Source organism: Phyllostomus hastatus, unplaced genomic scaffold (genome assembly GCF_019186645.2).
Source record: "Phyllostomus hastatus isolate PE091 unplaced genomic scaffold, TTU_PhHast_1.1 phas_scaffold_1066, whole genome shotgun sequence".
Taxonomy (NCBI): domain Eukaryota; kingdom Metazoa; phylum Chordata; class Mammalia; order Chiroptera; family Phyllostomidae; genus Phyllostomus; species Phyllostomus hastatus.
In genome coordinates, this window is record NW_025334004.1 from 14,674,079 (window position 1) to 14,693,557 (window position 19,479).

General features: G+C 49.4%; 1 protein-coding gene across 1 annotated transcript; it reads right to left on the bottom strand.

Annotated features, from left to right (window-relative positions):
* Nucleotides 1-366: 366 nt before the first annotated feature.
* Nucleotides 367-17,514, bottom strand: ACTR1A (actin related protein 1A). The gene is made up of 11 exons (XM_045854557.1): nucleotides 17,384-17,514; nucleotides 8,800-8,864; nucleotides 7,357-7,432; nucleotides 6,490-6,615; nucleotides 5,598-5,722; nucleotides 4,694-4,910; nucleotides 3,894-3,986; nucleotides 3,123-3,297; nucleotides 2,958-3,019; nucleotides 2,272-2,312; nucleotides 367-2,184 (listed from the first exon to the last, which is right to left on the bottom strand). The coding sequence occupies exons 1-11, from the start codon at nucleotides 17,429-17,431 to the stop codon at nucleotides 2,082-2,084; spliced, it is 1,131 nt and encodes a 376-aa protein (XP_045710513.1). The 5' UTR covers nucleotides 17,432-17,514; the 3' UTR covers nucleotides 367-2,081.
* Between the last annotated feature and the right edge of the window lie 1,965 nt (nucleotides 17,515-19,479).

Sequence of the window (19,479 nt, forward strand, 5' to 3'; positions counted from 1 at the left end):
AGGGTCATTGGATCAAATGGGTTAACACTTGTAACGTGACTGGCAATTTCCCTCAAATTACAGAGAACTGATTAAGTATCTGAGCATTGGCCCCAGGAACTGCATCTTAATAAGCTTTTGAACTTCTTATACACATGGAAGTTTTGAGAGACTCTTCACTTCAGGGATGTCAAATGCTGTTCCCCTCATTTGGGAGGACTCTGACCCAAGGACTTAGCAGCATGGGACTTGAGCTAAGGATGGCCAAGTCTGGCCGACGCAACAGTGCCCTCTAGAGGATGGACTAGGCCCAGTCACCACCTCAGACTCAGGGCCCCCAGCTCCTCCCTCTTCCCACTCAGCACTGACTCCAGACAGAGGCCCAGCTGACCGTCTAGTGGAAGGACTTTATTTAAGTATACTGGGCCCCACCAGGCAATGTGGTTTGTGCGAGGCTGTGCGAGGGACAGGCTTGGGCTAAAAGAAGGGAGGTGAGCTGGTTAAGCACACTGCAGTCCGCGGGTTGCCACGTCGCTTTCACACACACCTGCTGCTGTGGCCCACACCTGGCAGGGCCTTTGGTCGCTGGATGGTATGGGGAGAATACTGCCTGAATCGGGGGTTGGGCAGGTTTTGGTGTCAGGTGAGGGTGCCGGTGGACATTTGCTAGCTCCAGCTTTGTACCATCTGGGCTTAAGGGCCTTTGGACCACTGCTAGGCCAGCCCAGTCCAGGGCGGGCACCTGGTCCCACTGGACTGGAGATGAGCCTGAGCCCACCAGCTCCTGGCCCCTAGGTCTGGCCTCCTCCCTCCCTAACCAAATGAGCCCAAAGTCAAGAATGGCACAAAACCGGCCCAGAGGGGGCCTTCTCGTCTCTACAGCCTAGCCTGTCAGGTCAGCTAGAGTGGGAAAAGGCAACTCGGCTAATTTTGCCTCTCTCTCCAACCCTAAGGGGGTCAGACACCAGCACCACTCCTTTGTTAGGGCCTCTGCTGAAGAGCAGTTCTGCCTCCTGTTTCGGAAAACCCAAGCAGTGACCGGCCTGTTGGTTCCGGGGCAGTGGGCACGTGGAAGAGGGAGAAAGAAGGAGGCTGGCGGGAGTGTCTTCGTGTAGCTCAGATCTCGCACGGCCTCAGCCTATGGCTACTGTCAGTTCACCCACAGCAAGGGGGTCCTGGAGCCTACACTGAGCTTAGGTGCTGTAAACATTAGTGTTAAAAGGGTGACTGGTGGGCAGGAGACAGTGAGCTCCCTCCCTCCCTCCAGTCTCCATTCTGAACAACACTTCAATAAATAAAATTGAAGATGGCATTACCCAAGGACGGATGAAAAGCAAGTAATGGAGCCTGGAGCCAATAGGCTCCTTAAACTCTCCAGAGACCCCCCCTGGATGGGGGCTTGGGGTTGGAACACTAACTCTCCCGCCAATCAGAAGTAGCATTACTCCCGCCCTCCTCAAATGCCCAGTGTGGTCCTGGCCCCAGGTAGAGTTAAGGGCATCCTGCTTCTCTTGACCCTGGAGTCTCAGCAACAGCCCTTCCAGCTTCCCAGACCCAAATGGCGATCAAAACCGGACAGCAGTCAACCCCGTTTCCATCCTCAGTCTGTGATCAGGAGGCACCGAGAACAGAATAGTGAGCAAGGGAGGCAGCAGCTGCCATGGGCCTCAGGGCACCCTAGGGGTGGGGTGGGGTGGGGTGGGGTGGAGTGGGGGTGGGGCTTGTCCAGCCTGGGAAGGGCAGCAGCAAGGTGTTCAGGGTTAGGTCTACCTCCCTCTGTGTCCCTAAGGTAGTAAACATAGTCCCACACAGCCAGGCAAAGGCCCAGCAGACGAAGGAGTGGGGCCCTCTGCCAGCACTCTTCCCTGTCAGGGGCCAGTTAGTGGTCAACCCCAGGCCTCAGGCCGTCACCATCACGGGTAGTTCATCGTCCTTTCTGGGCCCTGGGTTTCCGGGGCCACATGGCACTCGCATAGGTGCACATACTCGTACCCACGCACACACTCACACACACAGGCCGTTCCTCGCAAACACTCCAACTCAAGAAAGCGAGTTTTAAAGTGGAGTTAACTTCAGAGAAAGGTGAAGATGATGTCCCAGCATTAGAAGGTTTTCCTGTGGATGGATCGGGCACCGTCTTCCTCGTATTCCTTCTTGGAGACCCACATCTTCTTAAAGGTGTCCAGGGAGGCAAGGATAGAGCCCCTGGGGTAGAGGGAACCAAAGGAACACTGTGAGAGAGAGCGCAGGTGTCTGCGTCCTGTTCCACCTGTTCCCAGAACCACCACTCACCCAATCCACGTGGAATACAGTCTCTCCTGAGGCGCCGATATCTGCAAGGGCGGGGGAAACGGAGTCTGAGACACTCAGCCTCCCCCTCACTTTCCCCTCCAACTCTCCATTCATGGCCAATTCCCACCACCAAGGCCCTGGATGCATTTCACACAACAAAGCTGTGTCCCTTTGGACCCTGGGGCCTCTCCGGGGGTACTGTGGTGAGCCGGACACCCATCCCGAGAAACAGCTTTCCAGCAGCCCTAAGTCCGATTCCCAGAAAGGCTGGGGCTCCCGGGGTCAGTGGAAAGCAGACTCCAGGGCAGGAATCACACTCCTTCACCCAGAACCCTCCTTTCTCAGGCAGGCCGCCCCCTGGTCCCCTACCCCCCGCAGTCACTAAGATGTTGGACCGTGTCACAGTGGAGGAGCAAAAGTCAGCCTCCTACCAATGTCACAGTCTCCCTGAAAGATCACGTGTGGGGCCCTCAGCCTGGCACCCTGCCCCATCTGGACATCACAACTGTCCCTCTTTTGTGAAGACGGACATTCTGGCAGACGTCGGGGTCAGTGTGGAAGTGGGAGCCAGCTGGCAGCACCTGTGTAGCCGAGCTGGCGGGGAGTCCACTCCAAAGGGCGCTTCGGGGGCCCCGGAGGCCCAGCCCCACCCAGTCCCGCCCAGCCCCACCCAGCCCGGCTCCTACCCTGATCTTCACGTCTTTCGGAGCCAGTTTCTTCACTTCACTCAGTAGCCTGTCACCAAAACCTGAATGAGCAGGAATGGAGAAGCTCACATCAGTCCTCTGGGCGTCTAGGCCTAGCATGATCCGGAAGCTTCCTGGGGCAGGGCCCCGAGAGCAAAGACCAACCTTTGAACAGGGTGGAGCCTCCCGAGAGCACGATGTTGGAGAAAAGCGTGCGCCGCAGGTCCATGTCAGACTTCTGGATGGCAAACACCAGCACCTCGTGGATGCCCTCGCTCTCCTCGCCGATCAGGTCGGGCCTGAACAGGAGCTCAGGGGCCCGGAATCGGGAAGGACCGATCTGCAGGTAGAGGGCAAGCTTCAGAGGCTAGGACAGGGGCCGAGGCCCCTCTTAGTAACCAGGGGGCTATGAAGGCCAGGCTTAGGAAAGACCCTGAATGTCAAGGGCTTCCAGCAACAAAGATATGGTTCCTAGGGACAAATAGGGAACAAAAAGGAACAAACAGGGACCCTGGGAAACTGGAGCGAGGAAGCTCCTGTGTTTAATCCTAGCCCTGGCATTTCCCAGCCAGGAGCCCTTTGGCATTAACACGTGGATTCATTCATTCATGGAAACACCTTCCTATCACCGGACGTCCGGGGAGAGGCATCTCGGCCTCTTTTGTGCTCAAGCGGTGAAGGACAGCACTAACCACCCCCTTCCTACCCTACCCTGACCTAGGACAGTGCCTCTGGTGCCCGCGCTCCTCCCACAAGAGAAGCAAAGTCCGGGCCACGCCTCACTGGCAGAGACAGTGCTGCTCAAGGGCTCCACTGCCTTCAGGAGGGGCTGGAGGAGGGTGGGGACATCAGACTCCAGCTCGCCACGGGGGCTCTGTTTGGGCCCAGAGCTTTTGGGGGCCAGAGGGCACTGACAGGAGTGGTCCGGTCGCCTACCTCAATGGTGCTGCCGTCGGGCAGGTAGTACTGAGCCTTCTCTGTCTCCAGCGTCTCATCCTTCTGGGGGTTTATGGACAGGTAGCAGGCTCTCTGTGGAACCAAGCGCGAGTCAGGCAGGCAGGAACCCTGGCACCTACCGGTTGGAGTCCCTGGGGACTGAGGTGGTGCTGCTGCAGAAACCTGCCTGCGGCAGGGGTGGCCCTAACTGTCATTAGAGCTGCTGCCCTGGAGCGGAGGTAGGGGGGTTCTGTCAGCGTTCATTGGGGGGCGGGGCGGGTCAGGGTGTGAGTCCCACCTGTCCCACCTTCCTGGCGGGTGAGTGTGGAGACGTGGCTCTCTGGACCTGGGTCTGAGACCACAGCCTCATTTGAACCCAGTCTCAGGCCTCTTACGGTTCTGGCCCCCCCATCCAGCTCAGAGGTTAGCCTACAGCCGCAGGTGGCAGGAGGCTTCAGTTTACTCAGGAAGAAAGAATGTATTTCAAACTCAAAGGTGAGAAAGAACACAGGTAACTGGTCCAAGAGGTGTGACAAACATAATGATCACCATCACCCAGCTTAGAAATAGAAGTGGCTCCCTGTCCCCTACAAGATGGTAGCTCTTTGGGAAGGCGAGTCTGCCAGTGGGGGTGGGGGTGTGCAGCTGGAGACCCAGCAGCTGTCAGGACGCCTGGCTGGGGAGAGCAGAGCCCGACCCTGGTCCCCAGGACAGAGCTTCAATTCCTCTAGGCCCTGGAGGTCCTGGATGCTCTGTTCCCTCTCCCTATCCCTTCCCCGGGCCCAGGGGGCAGCACTCACTTCTTTTATGGCCTTGACAATCTCGAACTCCGAGGATGAGTGGAAATCATAGCCCTCCTTACGCAGGTAGAGGCGCAGGAAGCGAGACACGTCCCGGCCGGCGATGTCGATGCGCATGATTGAGTGAGGCATGGCAAAGCCCTCGTAAATGGGCACGGCGTGGGTGACGCCGTCCCCAGAGTCCAGCACCACTCCCGTCGTCCTGCCGGTGGCATAACTGGAACAAAGGAGGCAAAGCATCACTGACCTCTGCCTCCTCACTCTGGGGAAAAACTCACTTCTTTTCGAGTTCGGTGTCGGCTGAACAAAAGCTGGGCCTGCCTTTCCCTGGGGCCTCAGACTCCAGGGACTGAGCCTGAGGTGCCTGCGCACTGAAGCAGGCCGTGAAAGACCTGAACAAAGGAGCCGAGCCCCTCCCAGCTCCCTCCCTGTGCGCGGAAGAGCAGGCCTTCCAACCTCAAGAGATGGCCTGGCCTTCAGTGGTTTCAGGGACCCGGCCTGAGGGGCAGTTCACTCTCTGGAAAGGAGGAAGAAACCCAAATGCCTCCAGGGGCTGGGCAGGAAGAGTAAATGAGAATAAAGGACAGTAAGAATATTTTCACTTCCACCAAAAACCATTTCCCCACATGACTCTCTAGGTCTGTCCTTGGTGTTGTCCTTTGGTAGAGACAAAGGGACAGACATTATTTCTGTGGCAGGAGGGGGAGAGCCTCACAGTGTCTGACAAACAGAACGGACACTGCCCTGGTGCGGGGAGGACGGGGAATGGAGAGTATGTGGTGAAGTCACGCTAGCAGACGCTGCCATGGCAGCTGCCACTGCAGCTGGTATCCTGCCCTACAGGAATGCCAAAGGACTGCTGTCCCCGCCAGGGGCCGGGCTGGCCAGCCAGGCTGCTACTCACAGGCTGAGCACAGCTTGCATGGAGATGAAAAGGGCAGGCACGTTGAAGGTCTCAAAGAAAACTTCAGCAGCGCGTTCTCGATTTTTCCGGGGGTTTAGAGGCGCCTCTGTCAGGAGCACAGGATGCTGGTGAAAGATGCCCAGACCACAGTCAGGGTGAGGCCAGACCCCGCCCCTCGTCAGCAGTGGGGGAGAAGCCCCTGCGCAGCCGGCCAGGGGGCCTGTGTCAGCCTCCCTCCTAAAAAGGGCAAGCTGGGCCCCTCACTGACCCCTGCCCGGGTCAGCACCTCAACCTTCCAAAGCCACGCCCCTTTCAATTCTGGCCTCCCCTCCACTGCTGTCCTCCCCTCCTTTTCTTTCAGCATTCTTACCTCCATGCCTGTGTCTCCATATTGTCAAGAAGATTTTGCTAATAAACTCTTGGAATTATTACAATAAAATAATACACTTTTTTTTTTCAAAATTGAAAGTTAAATTTCAATATTGAATGTACTTTTAAAAAACCCAACATATCCCTCCCCTGGAAGCTCTGGTACACCTAGCGTGCGCATGTTCCTTGGTGTTTCTGAGTGGACGGTTAGTCCCTAGAAGTCGAAGAGTGTAGGCTCTGCAGTCTGAGAGACGTGGCTTTGAACCCCAGCTTTACTTAACTCTCTACTTGGCTTCTTTGCACTTGTTCTCGTGTTTGTAAACTGGAGACAGTGCCACCTCTGTCCCACAGGCATGGCGTGAAGATGTGCAGGAGCCCATCCTGAAGGCACGCGGTCTGATGCCTGGCACACAGTAACTCCCAAACCCTCCCGGCGGTCATCCTCACCTTCCCCGTCTCTGGGGCCGGGGTTCTCACCGGCTCCGCACACCCCACAGGGCTGCCCTGCGCACAGGACCCTTACCTCCTCCGAGAACGTCTGCAGCTGGTCCTTAGAGTAGACGTACTGCCAGATGCGCTCCATGTCATTCCAGTCCTTGACGATGCCGTGCTCCATGGGGTACCGGATGGAGAGCAGCCCTCGGTGCTCCTGGGGACAGAGCGCAGGATTTACGGCGGCAGCCGGGCTCTCGGCTGAGCTGGCCAGTGGGTCCTGCTCTTCCAGGACTGGAGTTCCCACCCTGCAGTCCTCACCCTGGGCTGAGGATGGACACCCATTTATTCTCTCAATCTCCCACTGCACAACTGTAAACTGCTCTCGCTGCCCAATCAGCAAGCAAAGGAGAGGGCTTCTGCATCTCCATGGGCCCTTGCTGCCCCTAGGGCAAGTGACAAGAGACATCCTCTTCACTGCCTGATCCTAGGACAGAACTCCTGGCTCCCGCTTCTGGGCCTCACTCAGTGCTTGGAGCCAAGACTGGCAGCTACAGCTCTGCTGTTCTGCTCCTAGAGGCTGCCTGAAGGCTCTGCCAAAGTGTGTTAATTAACTCATCCCCAGGGGACCTGAGCCAGGCTCTGTCTCCAATCCCTCTGCCAAAAAATAACCAGGCCCGTCCATCTGATCACTGGCAAAGGAGTGACAATATGGAAGGAAGGCAAAAGCCCTGTTTTCCAGACTGCTCTCCGTTCCCCAAGTCAGGGTCTGAGATTTTCCACCCCAAACCGGAAGCTGCTCCTGGGAGAAATAAACTATGAGGCCTAGGATGAGAGAGCCAAAGGGGACATTTTAAGGGGAAACTGCTCCTTTTAGTCCTGGCTACGCCCCACTGCTGGGACCCTGCCCCCGGGAGAAACGAAGAAGGCTTCTGTTGGCTTGAGGACTGGGAGTTACCTCAGCTTTGGGGCCGATGAAGATGTCACCTTCAAGGGCTCCTGCCATGACACGGACGTGCTTGGGTCTGCCCACACTACGAAAGAGAGTGGGGAGGACTGTCACTTTCATTCTTTCTTTTTTGAAAGATTTTATCTATTTATTTTTAGAGAGAGGGGAAGGAAGGGAGAAGGGGGGGAGGGGAACATTGATATGAGAGAGAAACATCGATCAGTGCCCCTCACACGCCCCCAACCAGGGACCTGGCCTGCAACCCAGGCATGTGCCCTGACTGGGAATTGAACCAGCAAACTGGCAACCCTTCAGTTCACAGGCTGGAGCTCAGTCCACTGAGCCACACCAGCCAGGGCAGGGCCGTCACTTTTCATTTCACAGCTGAACACATGGCAGATCACAGGGAGGATGGAGAGAGGCACATACCTGGACAGGAAGCAGCGTACTCAATTCTACTGTGACTGTCCTTAAGGGGTGAGCTTACAGTTGATTTGGATTTTCTTCTCTCTACTTTTGGCATTTCCCACAATTTCTACCATGAACGTGTACTAAGTTATTCATAATAACTTTTATTATGTTGAATATATTATTTAATAAGTTATTAAAAGAAATTCTAGCCCTGGCTGGCATAGCTCAGTGGATTGAGCGCAGGCTGCGAACCAAAGCATCGCAGGTTCAATTCCCAGTCAGGGCACATGCCTGGGTTGCAGGCCATGGCCCTCAGCAACCGCACACTGATGTTACTCTTTCTCTCTCTCTCTTTCTCCCTCCCTCCCCTCTCTAAAAATAAATAAATAAAATCTTAAAAAAAAAAAAAAAGAAATTCTAGAGGATTCAATACCTCTAGTTCTTCTCTGTCCCTGATGTGTTACGTGGACCGAGACAAGGAAACAATTTCTAAATGAATGTTTAACTAGGAAAATTTTCATCTCCTTAGCCCCCTGCCCAGGCCTTCTACTCAGTACAGCTGTGCCCCGGCAACCACAGCAGAAGGCCTTTCCTCCCACGTGAAGCCCCTTCCGCAGGCGCCTGTGCCCTTCTCCCACCTGCAGTCTTCCCGCCGTGGGAGGGACGTGCCGAGAACCTCCTCCTCACTCAGCTGGTGGGTGTGGTTTAACAGTTAAACCCCATCCTGGGTGACAGGACAATTTGAGAAAGAGGGCCCCATGAAGAGGCAGTCACTGAGAGCAATGAGTTAGCAATGATAATGTTTTGGGCATCAGATAAAATCTAATTTTAAAAAGAGGCCTCTTGCCAGTGCCTCCCAGACTGTACCGCGCAGGCGGCGGTTTCCCTGGCCCACTCGGAGAGCTGGCTCTCGTCCTTCACTTGTTGCTCTGAGCACCAAGGCTGACCCGAGTGCCAGGTCCCTTCTCCCTGAAAGATGCGGGACTGACCCCCAACAAAGCCAGCCAACTTCTCAACCTTCTGGGCTACGGACTGACTTACTAGTTCGGAAAGCAGTATTTGGGGATCTGGTCACCAGCAAAACCAGCTTTAATCACACCGGATCCCTGAGGAGAGAGGAGAGAGAAAGAAAAGTCAGAAGCATCACAACAAGAGGAGGTGTATATCATACAATAAGTAAATGGTTCCACTTTTGTTTTAAAAAGAGAGAGACTTTATAGCTGTATATATCTACTGATACGAGGTCTGTCAGAAGGTGTCCAGCCATGTAATATGAAAAATAGAGACATTTATTGAAGAAGGTACAAGATACCAGAAACACTGTACATGGGACAATGATACCTCAGTCCCCTTCAAAGTAGGTGGCACCTTGGGACCTCACACAGTTCTCCCAGTCGCTATCCGCTGCCCTGCTGTATTTTCCTGAATCTCATCAACAGTCTGAAATCTCTTCTCTTTCAAGGGTGATTTTAGTTTTGGAAAAACCCAAAAGTCACAGGGCGCCAAATCTGGGCCGTAGGGGGGCTGAGTCACCTGGATGATTTGCTGTTTTGCCAAAAATCTCTGCACGAGATGTGATGCATGAGAAGCTGCCAATCACTAGTTGCCCATCACTGCGGCCTTCTAAATCATCTGACCAGTTTCCACCAAAGAATGTTCAAGCTTAATGCAAAATATGATGCTGATTCATTGCTCTACTCGCTCAGTCATTTTGAATGTGACGGCCACACAGCACACATGCTCACTCAAATGCATTTACTGCCCCCACTAACTAGTTCAGTGAAGTCATCACTGTTCACACATGCGCATTCCAGTCCACTCTCCTTGGCTGCCAGGTTACTTCGATGTCGTGCAAACTGTTCGTGTTATATTAACAATGGCTACACTTTTTTCATAGACCTGGTGTAAGCATTTGTATAGTGAGTGCATGCCAAAGGGAAGGAAGTGGGACTGGAGAGGGTGAGGAGAAATTCCACTTTACACTCCAGGTATTATTTTATTTTTCTGTATTCTTTGACTTTTCTATATTGAACATGTTTTACTTTTGGCATTAAAAATATTAATAAAGGGAATAAAAGGAGAAAAGCTGAGGAGAGAAGAGGAAAGTAGATAGAAGCTCTGAAGCAGCCAAGTTCAGGAGCACAACCCAGGTGGGAAGAGCGCATGGCACAGTCACACAGCCGAGGGACGCCTGCACTCTCCTGGCCCTCCAGGGTGCATATGACAGCCCCCACCATGAGCGCTGCTATGGAACGCGTTGTCTGGTTCTCACCGCAGGGGCAGATCACTTTGCTTTGTAAGGGGTTTGTAGTTGTTATTATTATTATTATTAATTTATTTATTTTACCATGCTTTGTTTCGCTCGTTGGTCTCCTAATTATCCGTAAAGAGCAGGGAAACCCTAAAGCATTGTCTGAGAAGAGAAGGGACCCAGTATTACAATCCTGCTGCTCCAGTCCATGGTATGTTGGTCGGGCTCAGGCTGGTATCAGAGATGCTGATGGGGGCAGTCAGATGCTTTTCAGTCAACACTGACTCCCGTGCACACAGATGCCAACTCCACGCAGGGCAGCTGTCGAGGCTTGACGTTGCTTGCAGACACATCCCCTTCTCTTCCTTCTTAACTCTTCCACCATCACAGCTGATACCCTAGTCCTTCCAGCCCAGCAGCTTGCAGCTAATTGGGGCAAGCCTTTTCCAGCTGCCTGTCAACCACTTCTCCTGGGGGAGAGTGCGATATTTCCAGAACCCACACAGCAAGCAGTAAACACATTAGGAGACGCTAAACAGACAAGGTTATCTTTGCACCAAAGGCTTCCCAGCAACAGCCCTGGCTCCCTCCCTGTCTCTCATTCTGCTCTCCTATGGGAGAAGGGGTTGAGAGGTGCCATCCTGGTGCCTGGCTCTGGCAACACAGGAAGGAAGAAGTGGCTGAAGGACAGAGAAAGCAGTAAGTTGAGCAGGGCAAGCCTGTTCTCTAAGACAGCAGGAACCTCTGCCAACAGGAAAGAGAGAAAACAGAAGGTAAGTGCAAACTCATCGGCCTGGGCAGAAGAGCAAGAGGCCTGGAAAAGGCGCAGCTAGACACAGCGTGGAAGGAGAACTGGCCCAGGAGCTCTGGGACAGCGGCAGGGACAGTGAGAACCGTGCTGTGTGGGAGAACTCCAGGGGCCTGTTAGCTCCAGCTTCCTTATAATTGCTCACTGCCTTCACCTGGGTGTGGTGATGCCAGCAGACTCACTGGATCTCCTGGCAGAGGTTGAAACAAGAAGAGTAAAGATGACACCTGTACTTCAGACTCTAAATATTTTTAAGATTATTTTCCTGGATATTTAATTCTGAGTTTACTAGCAAAAGGACTGGAGTCCGAGTGACAAGGCAGATTAAGACGTCAGGTTCATTTCTTTCTCTCTGTCCTTCCTAGCAGGGCTGTAGCAGGCCCAGTTCAAGTATCACTGCCTTCCTCCCGAAGAACAGTCCCCAGATGGGATTAATTCTCCTCCTCCCATTCTCTCATAAAACCACCATTACCTGTACCACGAGGCAGCATGCATTTCATTCTGCTTTCTATCTGACTCTATGGTTTCCTTTTTCTTTCCCCCTCTTTTCAGCCCACGTTCCTCAAGGACAGAGACTTTATACATCAGCAGTATCTGGTGTTTGTAGGGGACTCAGATAGATGCTGGCTGACTAAAGTAAAAATCAAGCTCGAATGCCTGGCACATGATTTCTAATGTATGGAACCTGAATGAGCAGCTGGAATGCCAGGAGCCCCGGGCAGAGGCGGTGCAGGCAAGGCCAAGGCAGTTTGGGGAATGATGCACAAGCCCCGGGAACCAGACCCAGCTTGTCCTGCAGCCTCACGAGCTGGCTCGCCAGGCCAGCAGTCGGGTGAAGAATGGGTGGTGACCGGGGAGGCAGTTTCTGCCCTCTGTGTTGCCAGAGTCAGGCACCAGGATGGCCTGTCTCTCTGTTCTGCTCAAGTCATACCATGAGATCATATAAAAAGGTAATGTTGGCTCCTTTAACAGTAGTTTAACGGGAACTGTGTACCTGGCAAATGGGCTACCACTCTCTTTGTTATTCACTCAGGCAAAACCAAGTGAACGAATGCCTTGTACAGGCTTCTTAAGAAAGTAGTCTCACTAAATGTTTGATTTTTGAGGACTCGAATTTGCCACCAGCCACCTCCGACCGTTTATTCCCCTGCTGCAGGCAAACCAAGAGCAAACCCCTTAACAAGGCTCTCCCAGGGCCGACTGGCTATAGGCCTATGGTTTGGGCAACCTCTATCCAAAACATTCTTGATTATTCTGGACAGGCTGGGAAGGAAGCTAATTATCTCCCATTTTATTGACTGATTTTTTTTTTTTTTGAGAGAGACAAAGCGAGAGAGATTTGCTGTTCCACTTATTTATGGAAGCACTGGTTGTTTCTTGTATGTGTCCTGTTCAGGGATCGAACCTGCAGCTTTGGCCTATAGGGACCATGCTCTAACTTAGCTACCCAGCCTCTCCCACCCAGGAAAAGGATGCCAAGAGGTAGAGCCTCAGATTTAAGGACATTGGCGGCCCATTTTGGCCCAAAGACATACTATGTTTGGCCCACAGAGTACTCTTTTAAAAACAACTTTATTAAGATAAAATTCAATTTACCCATTTAAGGAGTATAATTCAATGATTCTTAGTATATACTTTTCAAACTTTTTCATTATCCCAAAAGAAACTCTGTACCCATTGGCAGCCACTCTCCATCCTCTCCCTCGACTCCCAGCCCTGGGCAATCGCTTACCTACTTTCTGTATCTATAGACCAACAAACAACTTTTACATTAATTTATGGCAGTTAAAAATTGGAAACTGCATATGAAATTTAAAATTTCTGACTTCTCTTGAGTAATCACATCTGGTAATACCGGGCCTGCATTCCCGCATGGGGGCCCCTGGCGGGACTGAGAAGCAGCTGGGCCTTTGGTCGGGCATGCGCAGCATGCCCTCCGGATTCCTCACCCCGTCTTTAAGGCTGCCCTCCTCCTCCTCACCCTTTGTAAGGCTCCTGCTGGGCCTCAGCAGGTGCTGAGTTTAAGACCCTATTCTAGGCATTCCCAGGAAGTAACTCATGGTGTTTCTCCTTCTACATAATATCTTACTTCTTTCTTACGCTCAGAGCACCTGGCTTGGTGTGAAGCACATCCTTGGGTGTCCGGATACACATAATGGAATGGTGAGACTTCCCTACAAGGCGCCTCCTCTCCACCCTTTTGGCCAAGCTAGGGACAGATTCTGGCTGAAACTGTACAACCAACAGCTTTAATGTCACACTGAAAGGGACTGTGTTAAGTAAATCCACAGTCTTGATTTCTTCAGCTACTTCTTAAATTAAGTGAATCAGCAGATCTGAAGAGCCGGTTACAAGTGGTAAAACAAAAAATTGGGATAATTCGTGAAATTTGAACATTGACTGGATATTTGATGACAGTAAGGAATTATTGTGAACGTATTAGGTTTGGTAATAGTATACTATGTTTTTAAGAGTGTGAGAGACAGAAGTAGGTGGGAGTGTAATAGTTAAAAAGATTGGCCAAGAGCTGATAACTGTTATAGTCAGGTGATTAATATGTGGATATGTTTTATATTATTCCTTCTCCTTTTGTTTGAGATTTTCTATAATAAAAAGAAGAACTCTGGCTGGTGTGGCTCAGTGGATTAAGCGCTGGCCTGTGAACCGAAAGGTCTCTGGTTCAATTCCCACTCAGGGCACATGCCTGGGTTGCAGGCCAGGTCCCCCATTGGGGGCATGTGAGAGGCAACCAATCTATGTACAATCTCGTACAGCAATGTTTCTCTCCCTTTCTTTCTCCCTTCCCTCCCCTCCCTCTAAAAATAAAGAAAATCTTTAAAATAAAAAAAACACTAGCAAATAAAATCCTAGCACTTAAGCAAAAATTAAAAACACAAATACTACACACACACACACACACACAATATAATGTCATGGATGGAAAGGAATACGTCCATTTTATGATTATAGTTGCTTTTAGGGTTACTTCTGGAACAGAAGGAAAGGATAAGATTGTGAAGGACTATACAGAGCTTTCAATTATATCTGTAATATTTTTTCCTAAAAAATAAAATCTGAAGCAAATATGGCAAATGTCAATATTCATTAAATGTGGTGGGAGACACATGCTACATGGGTGCTCATTGTATACTTCTTGGAATTCTTCTTTGTTTAATGTATCTCATTTTTTAAAGAGGGGCCAAAGCAGCACAACACTGCCTGCAGCAGTGAAACTCTTATCTTAACGATGAGCTTGTGAAGATCTGATGCCCTTCCTGCATTTAGACCCACACAGTCACAAAGGCACTTTTAAGATTGACCAGATGCTGATCTGTTTTAGGACAGAACATAACAGTGATCTAATCAAATTGCTGAAGTCCTCAAAATGTTACCCAGGAGCTTCCCTCTTCTTGTATTACTTTGTATTGTATTATACTGCACTGCATGCCTGCCTTTAGGAAAATAACGTTTAGTTTTTAAAAATACCTATCACTTATTGCTGTTATTCAAGTACAGGAATACACATGCCCACCCCCCATACACACCCCTTCCATTTTCTTCATTAAATTCTGATGAATAGGTTTGGTGTCGGAACAGGATGACAAGAACGGTCAACAATTGCCTTGATACTGGGAAAGACTGTGAACAGATAATTAGGCTGTTCCCTCTTTTCCCTGCTTTCTTTGTTCTCCTTTCTTTTAATTACACTCTTGTTAGCCCAGAAATAAAGTTGTAACAACACATTAAGCTGTGGAGCTGTTAAATCTGCTAGAGACACATTATTCTCATAAAGTTGGCTCCCATATTTCAAATAATGTTTCCTACCCATCCTTCACTGTGAAAAAAAACTCTCCAAACGTCAGATGGCAAGAGGTTGCAGATGCTCCATAAATCCTAATGAGAAAATTACTTAAGTTTCTCCTACTTCACCTTGTGGCAGAATTATCTGGCATCATAAAGGAAATATTTTCCCAGAGGAGGAAAAAACAAGTCAATTCTTTAAATCTTAAAACTGAAAATGCACCACCGCTTTGATGCATTTCAAATACACTTCCAAGAAAGAGAAAAGAGAAACTAAGAAGCATTTATAGCCTTAGTGACATTAAAGAACATGGCTGGAGATGGAACTTCTGCCCCACAATTCAAGAAACAAAGGATCTGGATGGACAGACTGCTTCTTTTGCATTGCTGATGAAAAAAAGGAAACTGTTGCCAATTTCTATTTTTTCCCATTTTATTTTAAAAATTTTTTATTTATTTACTTTTAGAAAGAGGGGAAGAGAGGGAGAAAGAGAGGGAGAGAAACAACGATGTGCAAGAGAAACACTGACCAGTTGCCTCTTGCACGCCCCCAAGTGGGGACCTGGTCTGCAACCCAGGCATGTGCCCTGACTGGGAATCAAACCAGCGACTTTTCTTTCGGTTTGAAGGCCAGCGCTCTAATTACTGAGCACCCCAGCCGGGGGTCCCACTTTAAAACTATGAAAAAGGCAGATGAAGCATATACAAGCTGGGTGAAGACAGAAATAGGTTTTCTGAAAATCAACATCAAGAATGAGTCCTACTCAACCTTTTGAAGTAACTAAGAGGCCCCTCCATCCTTTCTCTATTTAGGGATATCTTTTTTACTGCAATAGAGATACTCAATCATTTGTCTACCCACCCATCAATGAAATGGGGGGAAAAAACCAACCAACCCCAAAACATTTATTGAATACTAAGTGGTGCCAGGCCCTAAGTATTCTGTGTGTGGAGGGAGGTGGGGAAGAGGAGAGTAATGGAAATTAAGGAATACCATCTTTTTCCACAAGAATTTAGTAGTCTAGTAAGGGAGACCCCCCAAAACCCTCCCAAAATGGAGGTGTCTCATTGAACTCAACCTTCTGCTTTCGAGGCAGAAGCCATATTCCTAAAAAAAGGGGAAGCTAACAACAAAAAAAGCAGCTTTCCTTGAGAAAAGTGAGGAATTTGGAACCAATGTCAACTTGAGTTGTGGCTCAACTCACAGTCCTGGTGGTCTAAATACCATTATTTAACCTCTCCAGGCCTCACTTTCCTGAATAAACTGGAGATAGTCATTCCCATCTACCAACCAGAGTTTAAGGTTAAATGGGATGATGCTACATGCCTAACGTCCCAAAGGCTGGATCAACCAGAGCAAATCTGAGAGTTTAGGACAGACGGAATTGGCAGGTTTGCCTCAAGGGATTTAGAAGGGGCACAGAAAATGTATCAACCAACCTCGGTGGGACTAAACCTTCGAGTGGAAGGCTCTACTGGAAGAAATTCAGTTGTTTTACAATTGTCTCTCTCGCAACAAATAACAGTATTTACAGTCTTTCCATTTGTCACTATGCATTTTCTTTTTTTTTAATTTTTTGGTTTATTATTGGCTACTTTTTTTTTTAAGATTTTATTTATTTATTTATAAGAGGGAAGGGAGGGAGAAAGAGAGAGAAACATCAATGTGCAGTTGCTGGGGGTCATGGCCTGCAACCCAGGCATGTACCCTGACTAGGAATCGAACCTGCGACATTTTGGTTCACAGCCCGAGCTCAATCCACTGAGCTACGCCATCCAGGGCTTTATTTATGCATTTTCGTGGGGTATTAGCAAGACGAATAATGGATAAAGTACTGGATTTAGGGCACCTCTATTGTGCAACCTTGGGCTCACTTTACCTTTTGGGGCTTCAGTTTCCTCAATTGTAAAACGACAATCAAGCTTCCTGCTTAAACCATCCACCCAGTTTTTGTAAGGATCCAACTCAAATGCATGTGAAACCCTTCTGCAAGAGCTAGAGAGCCTGGCAAATATTATGTTAGCAATTATTTTCACCAGCAACTAGGCGTCCCTGCTTATTTGTCACTCTCCTCTATTCTCGACTTTTATTAATGCTGCAATTTGTAATTACAGAAATAAATGAAATCCTGTGCCCATTTTTGGTATCAGGTCCTCGGACCCCACCCAGATAGATACACAGCCAAGCCTCCCTGACGGCTCCGAACCTAAGTAAACTTAGCCCTTCTCCACCCGTGGGCGGGCCCTACCTAGACCATCGGGCTCAACCACCGAGCGTTCTGGAAGCCAATCCCAGAGCCCGGGTACCGCCCCTTAAAGAGGAGAAACATTTATAGCAAGCCGGAAAACCTGCCGGGACGCAAGCCAATCACTGCAGAGGGCAGTCCACATCCGGCAAGGCTCAGAGGCGGGGTCATCGGTCAAGATGGACAGCCAGAACAGCCAATAGAGTTACCGGAAACTGGGGATGGGCGGGTGCCCGGAGCTCACAGAACGGTTAAGGCCCCTTAAGCGACCGGCCAAAGGGCCCGGCTTGGACTACAAGTCTTCCCCTTATTCATCCCAAAGCTCTCAATCCCATTGTTGCTGACTGGCTGCCGTGCCTGAAAACTATGGATGGGAGGAGGACAGAGACAGCGGCGGCTGAACCTGTATGACAGGCCAGGCCAGTGACAAAGAGTGGGCGGTCCAGGCTGAAGCCGGGAAGCGATTCCTTCAGGGAGGAGAGCATAAAACCCTTTAGAGATAGGAAAGACGCAACTCACGTTGTCGATCACAACAGGCTGGTTGGCGATCACATCGTAAGACTCCATGGCAGAGGAATCTCTCCTTCCGAGGAAGGAACTGCCTGCCCGGTCCGCTGCTAGCGCCACTGACACGCATGCGCAGACTATCCGCCGGTGCAAGACGGTATGGGAGCGGCCTGACCTCGCCTCTGAAAAACTACAACTCCCAGCAGGCCTTGCACCTGTATTAGCAGGCCAGACAGCTTTGGAGCCCCGCCTGGTTTTAAGAGACTGGGCGTTGCGTTTCTGAACGCACAGTATCCTGGGTTTTGTAGTCTCTATAAATAGAAGGGGTCGCAGATTGATAGTTGTATTGCACACTTTGATCGGTAGTCCCTTATGGATTCCGAGAGCATGTTGAAGTATTTTCCGTAGTTCGTTTTGGATTGGCCAGTAATTCGTGGATGTTTGGATTTAACTGATCAGTCCTGCCACTCCCCACCACTTCTGGACAAATAAGGTGACCCTGTTTTTACTTGGCTCCATAAGACATTAATAAACATCTGTCACCTTCAAACTCTAATAAAACTTTTAATACGGGGAAGGACGTATGACAACAACAAAGGAAAATAACTTAAATTGCATAAAATTTGCCTTTTAGAAAAAGAGTACATTTTCTATGCTTTTTGCATTTTTTTCTCTCCAATAGGTGTAAACTTTGCAACAAGCTAACTAACATTTGATGACTGGCATTTAGAGCTACTGGTATAGAATTGACATTGACAAGTGAGAACATAGAGGTGAAGAGAGGTTATGTGACTGCTTTCAAATGAGCTCTGCATTTTTCTGTAGATTATTTCCTTCCCTCTTCAAGTAGCAGGAATCCTTTTAGTCAATAACACTAGTAGTGTTCCTTTCTATTCTTGTCTCTTGGAATTTGTTTAAGATCATTGAGTGAACATTACTTTTTTAAAAAAAAGATCTTTCTTTCTTTCTTTCTTTATTTAATTTTTTTAAAAGATTTTATTTCTTTATTTTTAGAGAGAAGGGAAGGGAGGGAGAAAGAGAGGGAGAGAAACATCAATGTGTGGTTGCTTCTCATGTGTCCCCTACTAGGCATGGGCCATACAACCCAGGTATGTGCCCTGCCTGGGAATCAAACCTGTGACCCTTTGGTTTGCAGGCCCACGCTCAATCCACCGAGCTACATCAGCCAGGGCCACGACATTACTTTTTGAAAAATTATTGTAAAAAGGAAAATAATTCCCAACCCGATGCCTTAGGAAGTAAAAATTCTCTCTATTAAGAGAGTTAAGGTAATGCAGAAGGACAGGCCCATAACAGATAATGAATACTGGTGTTCCTCAGGGCAACCTGCATACATCTACCTAAAATGCAACAAAGAAGACATCATCATCTAAAAACATTTATTTTAACTAAAAACATTTATTAAATAATTATCAAGTTTAAAAAAGTTGATCCTAGTTTACCTAATTCTTGTTATTTTCTGAAGGAACTCCAAAATAGGTATTTCGACATATGACCCCTAAATTTGGTGGTGTGTCAGTTAATGAACATTCACAGACATAGAAAATATCCAGACTTATAATCTATTAAAACTAATGCCACACAGACGAATGAATCAATCCATTGTCAGTTATGTTTAAACCCTTGTTAAAAACCTCCGTGTGCCCTGGCTGGTGTGACTCAGTGAATTGAATGCCAGCCTGCGCACCAAAGGGTCGCCAGTTCAATTCCCAGTCAGGGCACATGCCTGGGTTGCCAGCGGGTGCCCAGTGGGGGGTGCACTAGAGGCAACCACACATTGATGTTTCTCTCCCTCTCTTTCTCTCTTCCTCCTCCTCTCTATAAAAATATAATAAATAAAATCTTTTTTTAAAAAAACCCTCCGTGTCAGCAAACCAGTGACAAGTCCTTTGTCGGCCAACTGTCCCGTGCTTTGGTGGGACCCTAGCACCTTAGAAGGATGCCTCTACCTCTCTCTTTAAAACTGGGTTCCTCCTAACACTGGGGGGAGACCAAGAGCCTTGGGACGCGTCCAACATAGGGAAGGGAGGCGGGATCTATTGCCAAGGCACGCCATCTCTGTGACTGACACAGACACTAGCCAGTAG